At 46.7% G+C, this 13,930-nt stretch overlaps 1 protein-coding gene and 1 long non-coding RNA gene across 2 annotated transcripts in view; one reads left to right on the top strand and one right to left on the bottom strand.

Moving 5' to 3' along the window:
* Positions 1-7,138: 7,138 nt before the first annotated feature.
* LOC140648420 (uncharacterized) lies at positions 7,139-11,680 on the bottom strand. Its single transcript, XR_012041201.1, has 4 exons — positions 11,569-11,680; positions 9,823-10,039; positions 7,854-7,972; positions 7,139-7,404 (listed from the first exon to the last, which is right to left on the bottom strand). It is a non-coding gene; the product is annotated as an uncharacterized lncRNA (long non-coding RNA).
* ITGA8 (integrin subunit alpha 8) overlaps positions 10,692-13,930 on the top strand; it is a 115,456-nt gene continuing 112,217 nt past the window's right edge. Inside the window, exons 1-2 of the mRNA XM_072854362.1 lie at positions 10,692-11,131; positions 11,446-11,570. Coding sequence (XP_072710463.1) covers positions 10,707-11,131; positions 11,446-11,570 — 550 coding nt within the window. The 5' untranslated portion in view covers positions 10,692-10,706. The remainder of the gene's footprint in view (positions 11,132-11,445; positions 11,571-13,930) is intronic.

Raw genomic sequence — 13,930 nt, 5'->3', positions numbered from 1 at the left:
GTCCTTTCCATGGGGTGCAGTCCTTCAGGAATGGACAGCTTCAGCATGGGTCTCCCACAGGCAACAGGTCCTGCCAGACAACCTGCTCCAGCGTGGGCTCCTCCCCACAGGCTGCAGCTCCTGCCAGGCGCCTGCTCTGGCATGGGGTCTCCATGGGCTCCAGGGCACAGCCAGCTGCTCCGGCGTGGGGTCCTCCACGGGCTGCAGGTATTCACGTGCTCCGCTGTTAACCTCCATGGGCTGCAGGGGGACAGCCTGCCTCACCATGGTCTTCACCACGGGCTGCAGGGGAATCTCTGCTCCAGCACCTGGACCACCTCCTCCCCCTCCTTCTTCATTGATGTTGGTGTCTGCAGAGTTGTTTCTCTCACATATTCATGCTCCTCTCTCCCAGCTGTCACACAGAGTTTTTTACCCTTTCTTAAATGTTATCACAGAGACACCAACAGCTTTGCTGCCAGGCTCAGCTTTGGTCCGTCATGGAGCCAGCTGGAACTGTCTCTGTGCAACATGGAGGACAGCTCCTGGTGACTTCTCACAGAGGCCACTGCTGCAGCCCCATCCACCCCCAGCTACCAAACAAGTTCAATCAGAACTTGTTTAAAAACCTAACTTCTGAAATTACCATGACCATTCCTTATTGCAGGACTGACAGCAGTGTATCTTACCTCTTTTAGAGATTTCTTTTTCTGAAAAAATAATTCCTTTGCAGATGACAATAATTTGAAAGATTCCTTAATTCATCTTATCTGACTCACTTTACTCAGAACACAAGTATTTCGTCTTGCTGTGTGGGCCTGATGCTAAAAGACTTGTGCAACAGTAGTATTGCTACTCAAAAGTATATAGAAAATTAATTAAGAGAATCTGCTTTAATCTGGATTGCCTGGCAAGCCTGAAGCTTTACTTTTCCTAAAGTGCTCAGGCTTGATAGGTATTTGTTTTAGCTGGTTTTGCACATTTAAGATAAATGTCTTTAGGCAGACTTGCACTGACGTCTTGGAAGGTGACAATTCACTTTTGCTCCTTCTCCTGGATTCTGGTGTCTGTCTTGGCTTGTACTAGGGTATCTCACAACAGAGCTTGCACTGAATCATAGCTTGAATCTGTTAGAATAAACAGCCTTTTTCTAGTCCACTGTCAGATACAATTTATGTTCTATCTCACAGAAAAAAAAAAAAACAAAATTAGAAGCCTAGCTGATGTGAGATCTATATATAAGTATTAGTCTGAATTAAAACTTCTGCTGTACTCTAGAGAAATTTAGCTGATGCTTAGTGTGGTATAAGAACCCTTATTCCTGTATCTTTCTTTTTCCTTCTTACGGCCCAGTTGTTTGAGGCCTAGCTTCTGGTTTACTTCACATATTTTTGGACTACAGAGGCTAACTAACAGTGCTTAATGGAACTTAGCCAGCTCATCTGAGAGCATCAGCCAAGTGAACCTTTCTGTCCTTCCCTCCCTAATGGACAAGATGGGAGAGATTCTGACTTTATGGAAATTCGCCTTTTGTCCCCTAAAAGAGTGTGGTTATTTAGAAGGCAGACTTATAATATATGGGGCATTAATGTCTCGTACTTTTGATTTCATAGAATCACAGAATCATAGAATGGTTTGGGTTGGAAGGGACCTTAAAGATCATCTAGTTCCACCCCCCTGCCATGGGCAGGGACACCTTCCACTAGACCAGGTTGCTCAAAGCCCCATCCAGCCTGGCCTTGAACTCTTCCAGGGATGGGGCATCCACAACTTCTCTGGGCAACCTGTTCCAGTGCCCCACCACCCTCATAGTGAAGAATTTCTTCCTTATATCTAGTCTAAATCTACCCTCTTTCATTTTAAAGCCATTACCCCTTGTCCTATCACTACATGCCCTTGTAAGAAGTCCTTCTCCAGCTTTCTTGTAGGCCCCCTTCAGGTACTGGAAGGCTGCAATAAGGTCTCCCCAGAGCCTTCTCTTCTCCAGGCTGAACAACCCCAACTCTCTCAGCCTGTCTTCATAGGAGAGGTGCTCCAGCCCCCTGATCATTTTTGTGGCCCTCCCCTGGACTCGCTCCATCAGGCCCATGTCCTTCTTATGTTGTGGGCCCCAGAGCTGAACGCAGTACTCTAGGTGGGGTCTCATAAGAGTGGAGCAGAGGGGGAGAATCACCTCCCTCAACGTGCTGGTCACACTTCTTTTGATGCAGTCCAGGAGACGGTTGGCTTTCTGGGCTGCATGTGCACATTGCTGGGTCATGTTGAGCTTCTCATCAACCAACACCCCCAAGTCCTTCTCCTCAGGGCTGCTTTCAATCCATTCTCCGCCCAGCCTGTATTTGTGCTTGGGATCGCCCCAACCCCCGTGCAAGACCTTGCACTTGGCCTTGTTGAACTTCACAAGGTTCGCACAGGTCCACCTCTCAAGCCTGTCAAGGTCCCTCTGGATGGCATCCCTTCCCTCCAGCGTGTTGACCACACCACACAGCTTGGTGTCATCAGCAAACTTGCTGAGGGTGCACTCCATCTCACTGTCCATGTCTCTGACAAAGATGTTAAACAGCACTGGTCCCAATACTGACCCCTGAGGAATGCCAGTCGTCACTGGTCTCCACTTGGACATCGAGCCATTGACCACAATGCTTTGAGTGCAACCATCCAGCCAATTCCTTATCTACCGAGTGGTCCATCCATCAAAATCCATGTCTCTCCGATTTAGAGACAAGGATGTCGTGTGGGACAGTGTCAAATGCTTCGCACAAGTCCAGGTAGATGACATCAGTTGCTCTTCTCCTATCCACCAATGCTGTAATCCCGTCGTAGAAGGCCACCAAATTTGTCAGGCACGATTTGCCCCTAGTGAAGCCACGTTGGCTGTCACCAATCACCTCCTTATTTTCCATGTGCCTTAGTATAGTTTCCAGGAGGATCTGCTCCATGATCTTGCTGGGCACAGAGGTGAGACAGACTGGCCTGTAGTTCCCCAGGTCTTCCTTTTTTCCCTTTTTGAAAATGGGGGTTATGTTTCCCCTTTTCCAGTCAGTGGGAACTTCACCAGACTGCCACAGCTTCTCAAATATGATGGATAGTGGCTTAGCAACTTCATCCGCCAGTTCCCTCAGGACCCGCAGATGCATCTCATCAGGTCCCATTGACTTGTACACCTTCAGGTTACTTAGATGGTCTTGAACCTGATGTTCTCCTACAGTGGGTGGTTCTTCATTCTCCCAGTCCCTGCCTTTGCCTTCTGCGACTTGGGTGGTGTGGCTAGAGCACTTGACAGTGAAGAATGAGGCAAAAAAGTCATTGAGTATCTCAGCCTTCTCCATATCCCAGGTAACCAGGTATCCCATTTCCTTTTGGAGAGGGCCCACATTTTCCATAGTCTTCCTTTTATCACCAACATACCTATAGAAGCTTTTCTTGTTGCCCTTGATGTCCCTGGCCAGATTTAATTCTATCAGGGCTTTAGCTTTCCTAACCTGATCCCTGGCTGCTTGGACAATTTCTCTGTATTCCTCCCAGGCTACCTGTCCTTGCTTCCACCCTACGTAGGCTTCCTTTTTGTGTTTGAGTTTGTCCAGGAGCGCCTTGTTCATCCATGCAGGCCTCCTGGTGGTTTTGCCTGACTTCCTCTTTGTTGGGATGCATCACTCCTGAGCTTGGAGGAGGTGATCCTTGAATATTAACCAGCTTTCATGGGCCCCTCTTCCCTCCAGGGCTTTATCCCATGGTACCCTACCAAGCAGATTCCTGAAGGGGCCAAAGTCTGCTCTCCTGAAGTCCAGCATAGTGAGCTTGCTATGCACCCTCCTCACTGCCCCAAGGATCTTGAATTCCATTATTTCATGGTCACTACAGCCAAGACTGCCCTTGAGCTTCACATTCCCCACCAGCCCCTCCTTGTTGGTGAGAACAAGGTCCAGCATAGAACCTCTCCTCGTTGGCTCCTCTGTCACTTGGAGAAAAAAGTTATTATCAACGCATTCCAGGAACCTCCTGGATTGCTTATGCCCTGCTGTGTTGTCCCTCCAACAGATACCAGGGTGGTTGAAGTCCCCCATGAGGACCAGGTCTTGTGAACATGAAGCTGCTCCCATCTGTCTATAGAGGGCCTCATCCACTCAGTCTTCCTGGTCAGGTGGCCTGTAGCAGACCCCCACTGTAATGTCACCTGTCCCTGCCCTCCCTTTAATCCTGACCTTTAAGCTCTCGGTCAGCTCCTCATCCATCCCCAGGCAGAGCTCCATGCACTCCAGCTTGTCATTACATAGAGGGTGACACCCCCTCCTCGTCTCCCCTGCCTGTCCTTCCTAAAAAGCCTGTGTCCTTCCATTCCAACACTCCAGTCATAGGAGCCATCCCACCACATCTCCGTGATGCCAAGAAGATCATAGCCCCGCAGGCACGCGCACATCTCTTAACTCCTCTTGTTTATTCCCCATGCTACATGCGTTTGCATAGAGGCATTTAAGTTGGGCCCCAATGAAGTGGACTTACTGGCTGGAGTGGCTGGAATTCCTTTGTGCTGCTCTTCAGGTGCTCCCCTGCTGACCTGTGATCCTTCCCCAGAAATCTATATAATTTTCACAGCTTGTTCTGCTCTAAGTGCCAAATATATAGGCTACATATGTGTGTATGTATATATATGTATATATAGCAGTTTGCCAATTGAAGCTTAGTCGATAAGTAATACCAGAGCACTCTACAGGATTAAATACATGCTTTAACCAGAGCAAACTGATAATGCTAACTGTAAGAAATCACGTGAACTAAATATGCAATTAAATGATATTTTGATTAATACTCTAGGTGAATCATTTTTTAGGCATTGCACAGTGGTTCAATTTTAATTGCCAAGGAAAGGTCAGTATCTTCTGGGAGACAACTAGTGTCCTAGCTGGCAACATGGTACAGTCAACACGCCATTGGACAGTCAGTCCAGAAAACTGGGTTCTCCCTCCCATGTCTCAAAGCCCTTTGAGACAGAAAATTGTTCAGCTATGTGTTGGTGTCTCTTTGCTCTAAATTCACTTTCATAACAAAGAGATGAGGAGAAAAAAAGGGTCCTGGGGTCAACTGCTAGTTGAATGGTAAAAGATAAATTATTTCCACTTCGATGTGCACTGAAGCTTGCAGTTAGATACTCTAAATAAGTTATCTAAATAAATAATGGAAAGAATACTTCCAGTGCCTCGTACTAGCCCAGGTAAGTTGCATTTGAAGGCTCGAGGCTAACAAATATATTTTTGCTTTGTTAAAGCCTGAGCTGTTCAAGGTAAGCAGCCAGCATAAATGCAAATGCAAATATTCTTGTTATAAGCCACATGAAGACCCCTTTAAAACACTGAATCACTTAAGTGCTTGCAGGGTACTTTGTTTTTCAAATACTTCTGTTGAAGTTCTTGGCTTTGTCTTTCAGACAGTTATAATTTCTGCTTATCTGATCCATCTGTATGCTTTTTTATTCTCTCTTCTCTTCTTTGTGAGGATGAATTTAGAGCAAGGGAGTCCAAGATGGGCCTGGATGGAGCAGGCAAGTGATGTGCGAGTAAAATCCATTAGGGTAGTGAAATGGCTATGCCTACACAACAGCTCATAAGCAGCAACAAGAACCTCCATTAGTGCAATGCATATCGCGGCACATTTGCTTTCCAACTAGATGACTGTCTACAGCCTGTGGACAGTTACTCTGGGTACTCTTGATTGCATGCAAAGCTGCTTAGCATATAGCATCAGGCATGCTCTGGAGAGCACCTTCAGACTCTGTTGTGGGTTTGCTGAGTATTGTGCTGCAAGTCTGCTGACCACAATAGCCTGGGAGGTGCAGCATAAATACTGAAGGCATTCGCAGCCTCCCCTGCAACGTCCCTACTGTTCCATCCTTTGGGGTCTCACACACTAAGCAGCTAGTCTGTGCTTTCACCAAGACGGCAGATTGGCTCATTAGATTCTCGTTTACATAGATTTCATGTGATTAAACTAGTTAACACTTATAAATGAAGAAAAAATAGTATTTCCATGAGATCTCTTGAAAAGAAACATTTTTTCACAGGCTGTAAGTTTAGGTTGCTAGAAGACTTAGTCCGCTCACTCTCAAATTAGTTTCAATGCTTTTCACGTGTTAATTCCTTCTGCTAATATTTTTAACTTGGATATCGTTCACAGAGGTAAGGTTCAAAACCAAATGCTGAACATCCTTTGTTGTCATGTCAAGCTGAATTCAGATCCCACCAACTAGCATTTGGGGGAAGAAGAAACAAGGTCTTGTAGCAGTTATTAGTCTATGGGAACCTCACAAACCTCAAAGTACAGCTTAATGAGTTTGCTAATTCTTAACTGAATTGGACACAAGCAAAAATTGTCAGGCTTTTTATTCCCAAATGCAGGAGAGCATCAGTACATAGGTAAAAAACACAGAAATGAGCCCCACAATGAACTAGGGCACTTCATTGCTCTCAGACTGGTATATTGGCTAAAATTCATCCTTTTCAGTTAGGAGGGACAAGCAGGTGCTCAGACTCAGAAGCTGGCAATAACAAGGCTGATAAGAAATTCATGCTCTTTGTAGAGCGTGGCCACATCCTCGTTTTATCCTCTTGCTTTGCAACCGGATAATCAATACAAAATACTGTCTCTATAATGGCTCCAATTACAGTTCAGAAGAAGGCTTCCTGCCTACAGAAACAAAACTAGGAAACAGCCAAGAAAAAAGGTAAGCTTTCCTATGGAAATTGGACACTTAGGCTTCTGTACTGCCACGTTTTGAAGAGATTTAACAGTAAAATTGTCACTAATTTTGACAAGATTTATGTTAAAATCCCATATGATTCTTTGAAATACTTATCCTTCCTCTGCTAGCAGGCAGATTTCTAAATAGTGCCATAAATAAGATTAAAGCTTTCATAATAGAGCCTTCCGTGAAATACTAACCTTTAAGTTTTGCTTCAACAAAACTTCCCATAGAAGCTTTGGCTGATCTATTTTTAAGATTGGAAAGACCATAATGATGTATTAACCTCACCAACTGCACATAGTATAAGCTGTAGATTCATTCACACCATGAATCTTGTATTTTTCTTCATAAATTATTTGGTCCCAAATCTGACCTTCCAGTTATTCTGTAGGGTAGATAATGACTTTTGGACTCTTGGCTAAGTGTTCTTATAAAAGCTCTCTGTCCTGGCTCCAGGTCAGATTCCAGAGCCTATTAAGACTTTTTAGTTCAATATTCAAAGCAGTTAATGTATTGGGCCATGGATATGCTAAAGACCAAACTTCAGCCTACCAACAACTGGGGAAGCTGCTTACCTCTTGAGCAGTGCAGATCACAGCTTCCAGTCTAAAGTCCAAGGAAACCAAGATCTGGAATACGCTTCCAGTGATCAGAACAGGTCCAGGTTATTTAGGGTAACACAGCAAATCCTTCGAAAAACGAAAAGATTGTTGTTTTCTTTTATCTCTTTGAATTGATTTGGAATATCCTACACTCATGTCTCTCTTCTTTATATGGGGGGAAAAAAAAAGAGGAAAAAGGTATGGGGAGGGGTACGGCTGTATGTTAACACCTTGGGGGTAAGAGGATCTTGAAAGAGATTTCCTTCTTTTCATTCTGCCCTGCTCTCCATACAGGTTTTAGCACTGATAGCCATTTGAAGCACTTTTTTCCTTTTTTAAATTTAGTTCAAAGCAACCAGGTTAGGTGGCATATATTTCAAACTCAAAGACAGGTACAAGGGGAGAACATGCCTGCCTATGTTCTTGCTATGCCCCTTCTGCTTTTCTTTTGTGTGAACACTCACCTGTCTCCAACTGTGATAATTACTGAATTTTAACTCTGGTTTCGATAGATCAGTACAAGAAGGATACAGTACCAGAATGTGCTGCCTTCTTGCTCCCTGGGTGCCACAGGTCTGGTGTGCCATCTGAGCAGTTCTCCGAGCCCCGACGACTTCACTTACGATGCTGAGCACTGGAACTGACTGTTCTTGTGCTAAATAAGAGCCAGGCGGCATTATTATTTAGCATAAGGCAACACAACTTTCAAATGCCTTCAGTTGCCTAAAAACTCTATAACCTTTAAGTGTAAGTGTTAACCCTACAAGTCATTGAGGTACTTCTGAATTTATTACTGGTCCTTAGATCTCTAAGAGATACTTGTTCAATGTAAAATAACAAAATAATGTCAATGGTGACGTTTCACTCTAATAGCAAGAGTAAAGTCGGCACAACTGTAAGCTGAGCAGATTTAAGGAATATTACAAGCCTGTGGGGACAGCTAAGGGTCACACAGTTAATGCTGGAAATAAACACACTGTTCTATTTTTGTGAACAGGAATGTCAGTCTTATCTGAATAATCCTGCCATAAAGCACTTCAAATAAAACAAACACAAAAGTAAAGAAACCAGAACCTCAGAACAAAACGAACTACTCAGCTGCTTTCATAGGCATGCTCTGCTGTAGCATGTTTATAAATGGGTTCTCTATTCTTCTGATCTTTCTCTGATATTGTTTTGGACACATCTGTATTATAAATGCTGAAAAACAATCCTTTTTTCCACCTAACAGAGTTGATTAAATAGAAAATAAAATAGTTCTCCTTTTCTTCCTACCTTTGAGTTGGCCAGAAAAAATACAAATAAGAATACTGTCCCTCAAGATGTGGGTGTGATGCCCCATTTAGCTTTGTAATGGAAGGGAGCATTTCAGGAAGAGTCAGCGTATATATATTATTAACAAAACCAGCTAGAACACTATTGTAGGGCTTGCAGGGGCAAAACATAGAATATAGAGTCATTTACATTGGAAAAGACCTTTAAGAACATCGAGGCCAACTGTTAACCTAACACTACTAAGTCCACCACTAAACCATGTCCCTAAGCACCTCATCCAAACGTCTTTTAAATACTTCCAGGAATGGTGACTCAACCCCTTCTCTGGGCAGCCTCTTCCAATGCCTGACAACCCTTTCTGTGAAGAAATTTATCCTAATAACCAATCTAAACCTCCCCTGGCGCAACTTGAGGCCATTTCCTCTTCTCCTATCACTAGTAACTTGGGAGAAGAGACCAACCCCCACCTCCCTACATCCTCCTTTCAGGTGGTTGTAGAGCGTGATAAGGTCTCCCCTCAGCCTCCTTTTCTCCAGGCTAAACAACCCCAGTTCCCTCAGCCGCTCCTCATCAGACTTGTGCTCCAGACCCTTCACCAGCTTCGGTGCCCTTCTCTGGACATGCTCCAGCACCTCAATGTCTCTCTTGTAGTGAGGGGCCCAAAACTGAACACAGTATTTGAGGTGTGGCCTCACCAGTGCTGAGTACAGAGGGACAACCACTTCCCTGGTCCTGCTGGCCACACTATTTCTGATAAAATCCAGGATGCTGTTGGCCTTCTTGGCCACCTGGGCACACTGTCAGCTCATATTCAGGCAGCTGTCAACCAACACCCCCAGGTCCTTCTCTGCTGGGCAGCTTTCCAGCCACTCTTCCTCAAGCCTGTAGCATTGCATGGGGTTGTTGTGACCCAGGTGCAGGACCTTGCACTTAGCCTTGTTGAACCTCATACAACTGGCCTCAGTCCATTGATCCAGCCTGTCCAGACCCCTCTGATTTTAATTACTTTTATGAAGAAATTATAAGAGGAGCTTTCTACAAGCTCCTTTCAATGCCACATGCAATAAAATAGTATTGGTCATTTCTGTGGGAAAAGAGGCATGACACCTGCTCCTGCATGGAGCTGTGGTAAAGGCCTATAGTAATGCTTTCCTTCGCGCAAGTGTAAGGTGCCCCCTTCAGCATATTAAAACTTTATCTAGCCAGGCAAGCACTAACAGAGAAACTTACAGAGGAATGCATTTCCTAATGTGTTCTGAACTGTGTGGTTGGGTTTACATCTTTCCTGTGGTTAGAAGGGGGTTTTGGTTGCTGGTTTTTTTCTAAATTACAGCCATGCTGGCAGTCACATAGCAATCTGATGAAGGTCTATTTTTTTTCCATGCACTTTAGTTTCCTAAAAGGCATTTTCAAGTATCAGACTCTTCAGTTCAAGTTCTTGAAAATCCTGGAAGTCAAGAGAAATTCAAGTAAAAATCACCAGCCTCAACTCCTCCATTTTCCCTTGTGAACACGACTGTCCAAACGTAGCCATCGGGTAACTCTGCTGGGCAGAGTTAAGGGGGTGTCCTACTTAGCATGCATTTCTCCCAGCTTCACTGGTGGATTTTCTCAGTATGACAAACTGGTTTCTCCAGATACAGCCTGGTCAGTGCAGTAAACCCCGAGCACCGTGTTCAGCCAGGATGGAGAAACCTTGCCCAGGCCCTGGCCCCAGCGTCGCTCCCTGCACTGGGGGACGAGGGCCGCTCCGGGTCCCCGACGGCCACACCACAACCATAGCGCTGTGAGCACCGTCCTATCTCGCAGACAACGCCGGAGGCGTCGTGCAGTCCTGGGCCGAGGCGCCGACACCTCCGCCGGCGACGGCGGGACCGCTTCTGCCTCACCGCGGGACGCGCGGGCCAGGCGGCCCCGGACTGACCACCAGCGCCTCGCCCTGCCCAGTGGCAGCGGGGCCCACGCACCGACCGGTGGCGCGGGGGCTCCCTCGGGCTCAAATGCTGCCTCATAGAAGAAGAGCTTCCCCGCCGAGCCACCGCGCTCCCGGCGGGGCCTCACCGCAGCTCCGCGCCTCCCCGGAGCCGCCGACAGCTGCGGGGCGCCGCGCTGCGATGCCTGCCGCGGGCGCCGAGCGCGGGCCGCCAGGGGGCGCCCGAGCGCGGCTCGCCCCGCGGCGGCGGCGGCGGGTTGAGTGGGGCCGAGCCTCCCCCGCCAGCCCCCCGCCCCGCCGCCAGCGCACGGCGGCAGCCAGACCGCCGTGGCACCGCACGGCCGCCGCGCAGCTGCGCTCCGCTCCGCGCTGCCAGCGGGAGCCTGCCGCGGAGGCGGCGAGGATGCTGCGCCTCAGCCGCGGGCGCGGGGCCGGCCGCGCCCGCCGCCGGCAGCGGCCGTGCGCGCTGCTCCTCCTGTCAGCGCTGCTCTGGGCACCGGCGCTGGTGGCTTTCAACCTGGACGAGGAGAAGCTGACGGTGTACAGCGGGCCCCCGGGCAGCTACTTCGGGTACTCGGTGGACTTCTACATCCCTGACCCCAGCACGTGAGTGCCGCCGCCGCCGGGCGGGCTGGGCGGGCCGCTCCCCTCAGCGCGGCGCCCGCGGCCCCGGGGTGCGGCGGGTCCGGGCTGTGCCCGAGCGAGCGCCGCCGGGCCGCCCCTCCTGCCTGGCCGGGGCTGCGGGGCGCCGACGGGCTTGAGGGAGGCTTTGGGGAAGGCGGTGGGCAAACGGCGGCGACCCGCCCGCAGCCCTCGGGCCGGTCGCCGGGGTGACAGCCCCTGGCCCGGCGTGCCGGGGCCGCCGCCCGTGGGTCCTGAGCGCCCCCACCGCCCCGGTGACCTCCCGGTGTGTTTCGCAGAGTCAGTGTCCTGGTGGGAGCTCCCAAAGCCAACACCACGCAGCCAGACATAGTGGAAGGAGGAGCGGTGTACTACTGCGCCTGGCCCGCCACCCAGTGCAGGCAGATACCCTTTGATAATACCAGTAAGTAAATGGCTGCATCTCGTAGCGCAGCGTTGTGTGAGTTGCTCTGCTGTGCTCAGGTCCCCCTTCGGCACAAGTTTCTTCCGCGCTCGCTTTAGTTGTGTCACTTTGATCTGAGTATCTGCAGTTCGCTGGAGAAATCCCGCTCCTGGGAGTCTGTATGCATGTGCGCTTGCAGGGGAGGGTTTAATGGTCCCCAGAGAAATAACAGGAGTATGACGTCCAGGATCTGTGCATGGTTCATCTTAATGCTTTAATGAAAGGTGTTTGTGGCAGATTTCTCATTTTGAAAATACTTTTTTTTGCTCACAAGGCAAAACCCGAAAACCCATGTCTCACACACTTCTCTGAATCCTGGAAATCACAGGATAGCTAGTCTTTGCTGTTATTTTCAACAAGGGGTTTTCTGTCTGTTCAGATGGATGAAGCACCTCATGTGGCATGCTTATTTAATTATTTCAGAACACAAGAATTTTATTTCAGAATAGAAGCTAGATGCAAACTGATTTAGGCACAATGTGGATAGATTATATCCACTTCCAAAATCCCAAGACAGATGTTTCTTATTTAATTAGAGGGAACACACGTTTTAAACAGTTCAGGCTGTTTATGTTTTCTGTTGTCTCTTTATAGGTCTTGAAAATAATTTAAACCTAGTTGTTTGCAAGGACTTTAAAACTGATTCCTTTATTTAGGCAGACTTTGACAGTTTAATCATTAGCAAAAGTTATGATTCTTTAGGTTATATTTAATCTTAACATTTGTGGTTTATTTAAATGTGAACACAATACAATTCTGTTTTTTTCTGAGAGCCCAAATTAAATTAGAAGAGCTTACTTAAATGTAGCAAGTAAGCAGTGCAGTTGTTTACCCCTTCCAGCTCCAGCCACCCACACATCCTATTACTATATTAGTGTCTATGAACTCTACTCAGGATGACTTTCCCATCATGCTGGGCATTCCTCAAAACAGAGTAAGAGATAGCTCCTGTATGTGTATGTGGCTACTTGGGCATGTAATACTATGTATAGCATATGGTTATATATAAATGTGAATGTACAGACCTCATATGCATGCAATATTTCTATTGTAATATGCTCTGAGTGTACATCTTTAAAATAAAAGCAGTTTAGGAAATACTCCTGTATTCCCATCTTATGAATAGATAGCTCATGTAACAGAAGTGAAATATATTATCTATACAAATTAATTTCAGATTTGAATAGAAAACTTACAGGCCAAATGAAAATTCCATCGCATTTTAAAGGGACATTTTGAAAAATGAATGAAAACCTAGTGATGAAAACTAGAAGGACATCTGGCTTTCCTGTGGGAAACTCCAGAAAAGTTGACTAAAGAGACTCAGGACAGCTCCATGCTGTTGGCAGAGATGTACTTTTGCAGATAGTATGTTTCAAATAAAGGCACAAACGCAGGCTGATGAGTAAGTATTATCAACAAGGCTTTGGACTGTATCGCTCAACTACTCAGCTTGGAATCTCCAAAGTGTGGTTCACTCAGTCTACCTGAGACGGTTGTTTGTGTCCCCTGGGTAGATGCCTGAACCTGTAGACAGCTGAAGTTAGCCAGAGAGAGCCCACTGTGTAGATATAAATGCACTGTACTTGGAGGAGGGACTGCAGTATAGGCAGGTTTAGCAGTGTTATCATTAGCTGTCTAATTCCAGTACCAAGGGCAGTAAAGGTGTCATTTCACACAATTCAGCAATGGCCAGCTGCCCTCATAGACAGGGACCCCAGGAAGGTTTGCATAGCTTGCACCAACACCCGTTCTTCATTGCCAGCAACATAAAGGCCATCTCCAATACCCCTTAGATGATTCTTCTTGCTGAAGTATGGATGTATATTTCATGTCAGTTTTTTCTGTCCAAAATACGCTACTTATAGGAGCGAGTTTTCCACCTTTCCCCTATTCCCCCAAACAGAGCAGTCCACATGAGCTCTATCCTAGATGATGCTATTTCAAATAGTCTGTTACACACAGTTCCTTTTGGAGCCTTTGGCCATTGTATGCCTAGCAGGACTTAGATAGTCCTTAGGAAATATGAGGGCTATTTTCAGTTTATGGCTCTTTCTTGTACAGGCACCTTGTAGTCACAATGCCTTCTCCCTACAACATCACTCAAAAATGCTGCTACTTCCATTTTATATTTATATTCCCATTTTTATATTTATTGTGATGAACAGAAAAAAGTCAGTCTTGGTTGTCCAAGATCATACAGAAAGTTGGTGATGGTACTGGTAACTGACTAGGGATTTTTTCTTCTTCCTCCAGTTCCTTAACCACAAGATTATCCTTTCTCCCAAAACAAAAACACACAGTAATTGTTAGAATACTGA

This window comes from Ciconia boyciana, chromosome 2, assembly GCF_034638445.1.
Source record: "Ciconia boyciana chromosome 2, ASM3463844v1, whole genome shotgun sequence".
NCBI classification, from domain to species: Eukaryota; Metazoa; Chordata; class Aves; order Ciconiiformes; family Ciconiidae; genus Ciconia; species Ciconia boyciana.
This window is presented reverse-complemented; position numbering and strand designations above follow the sequence as displayed.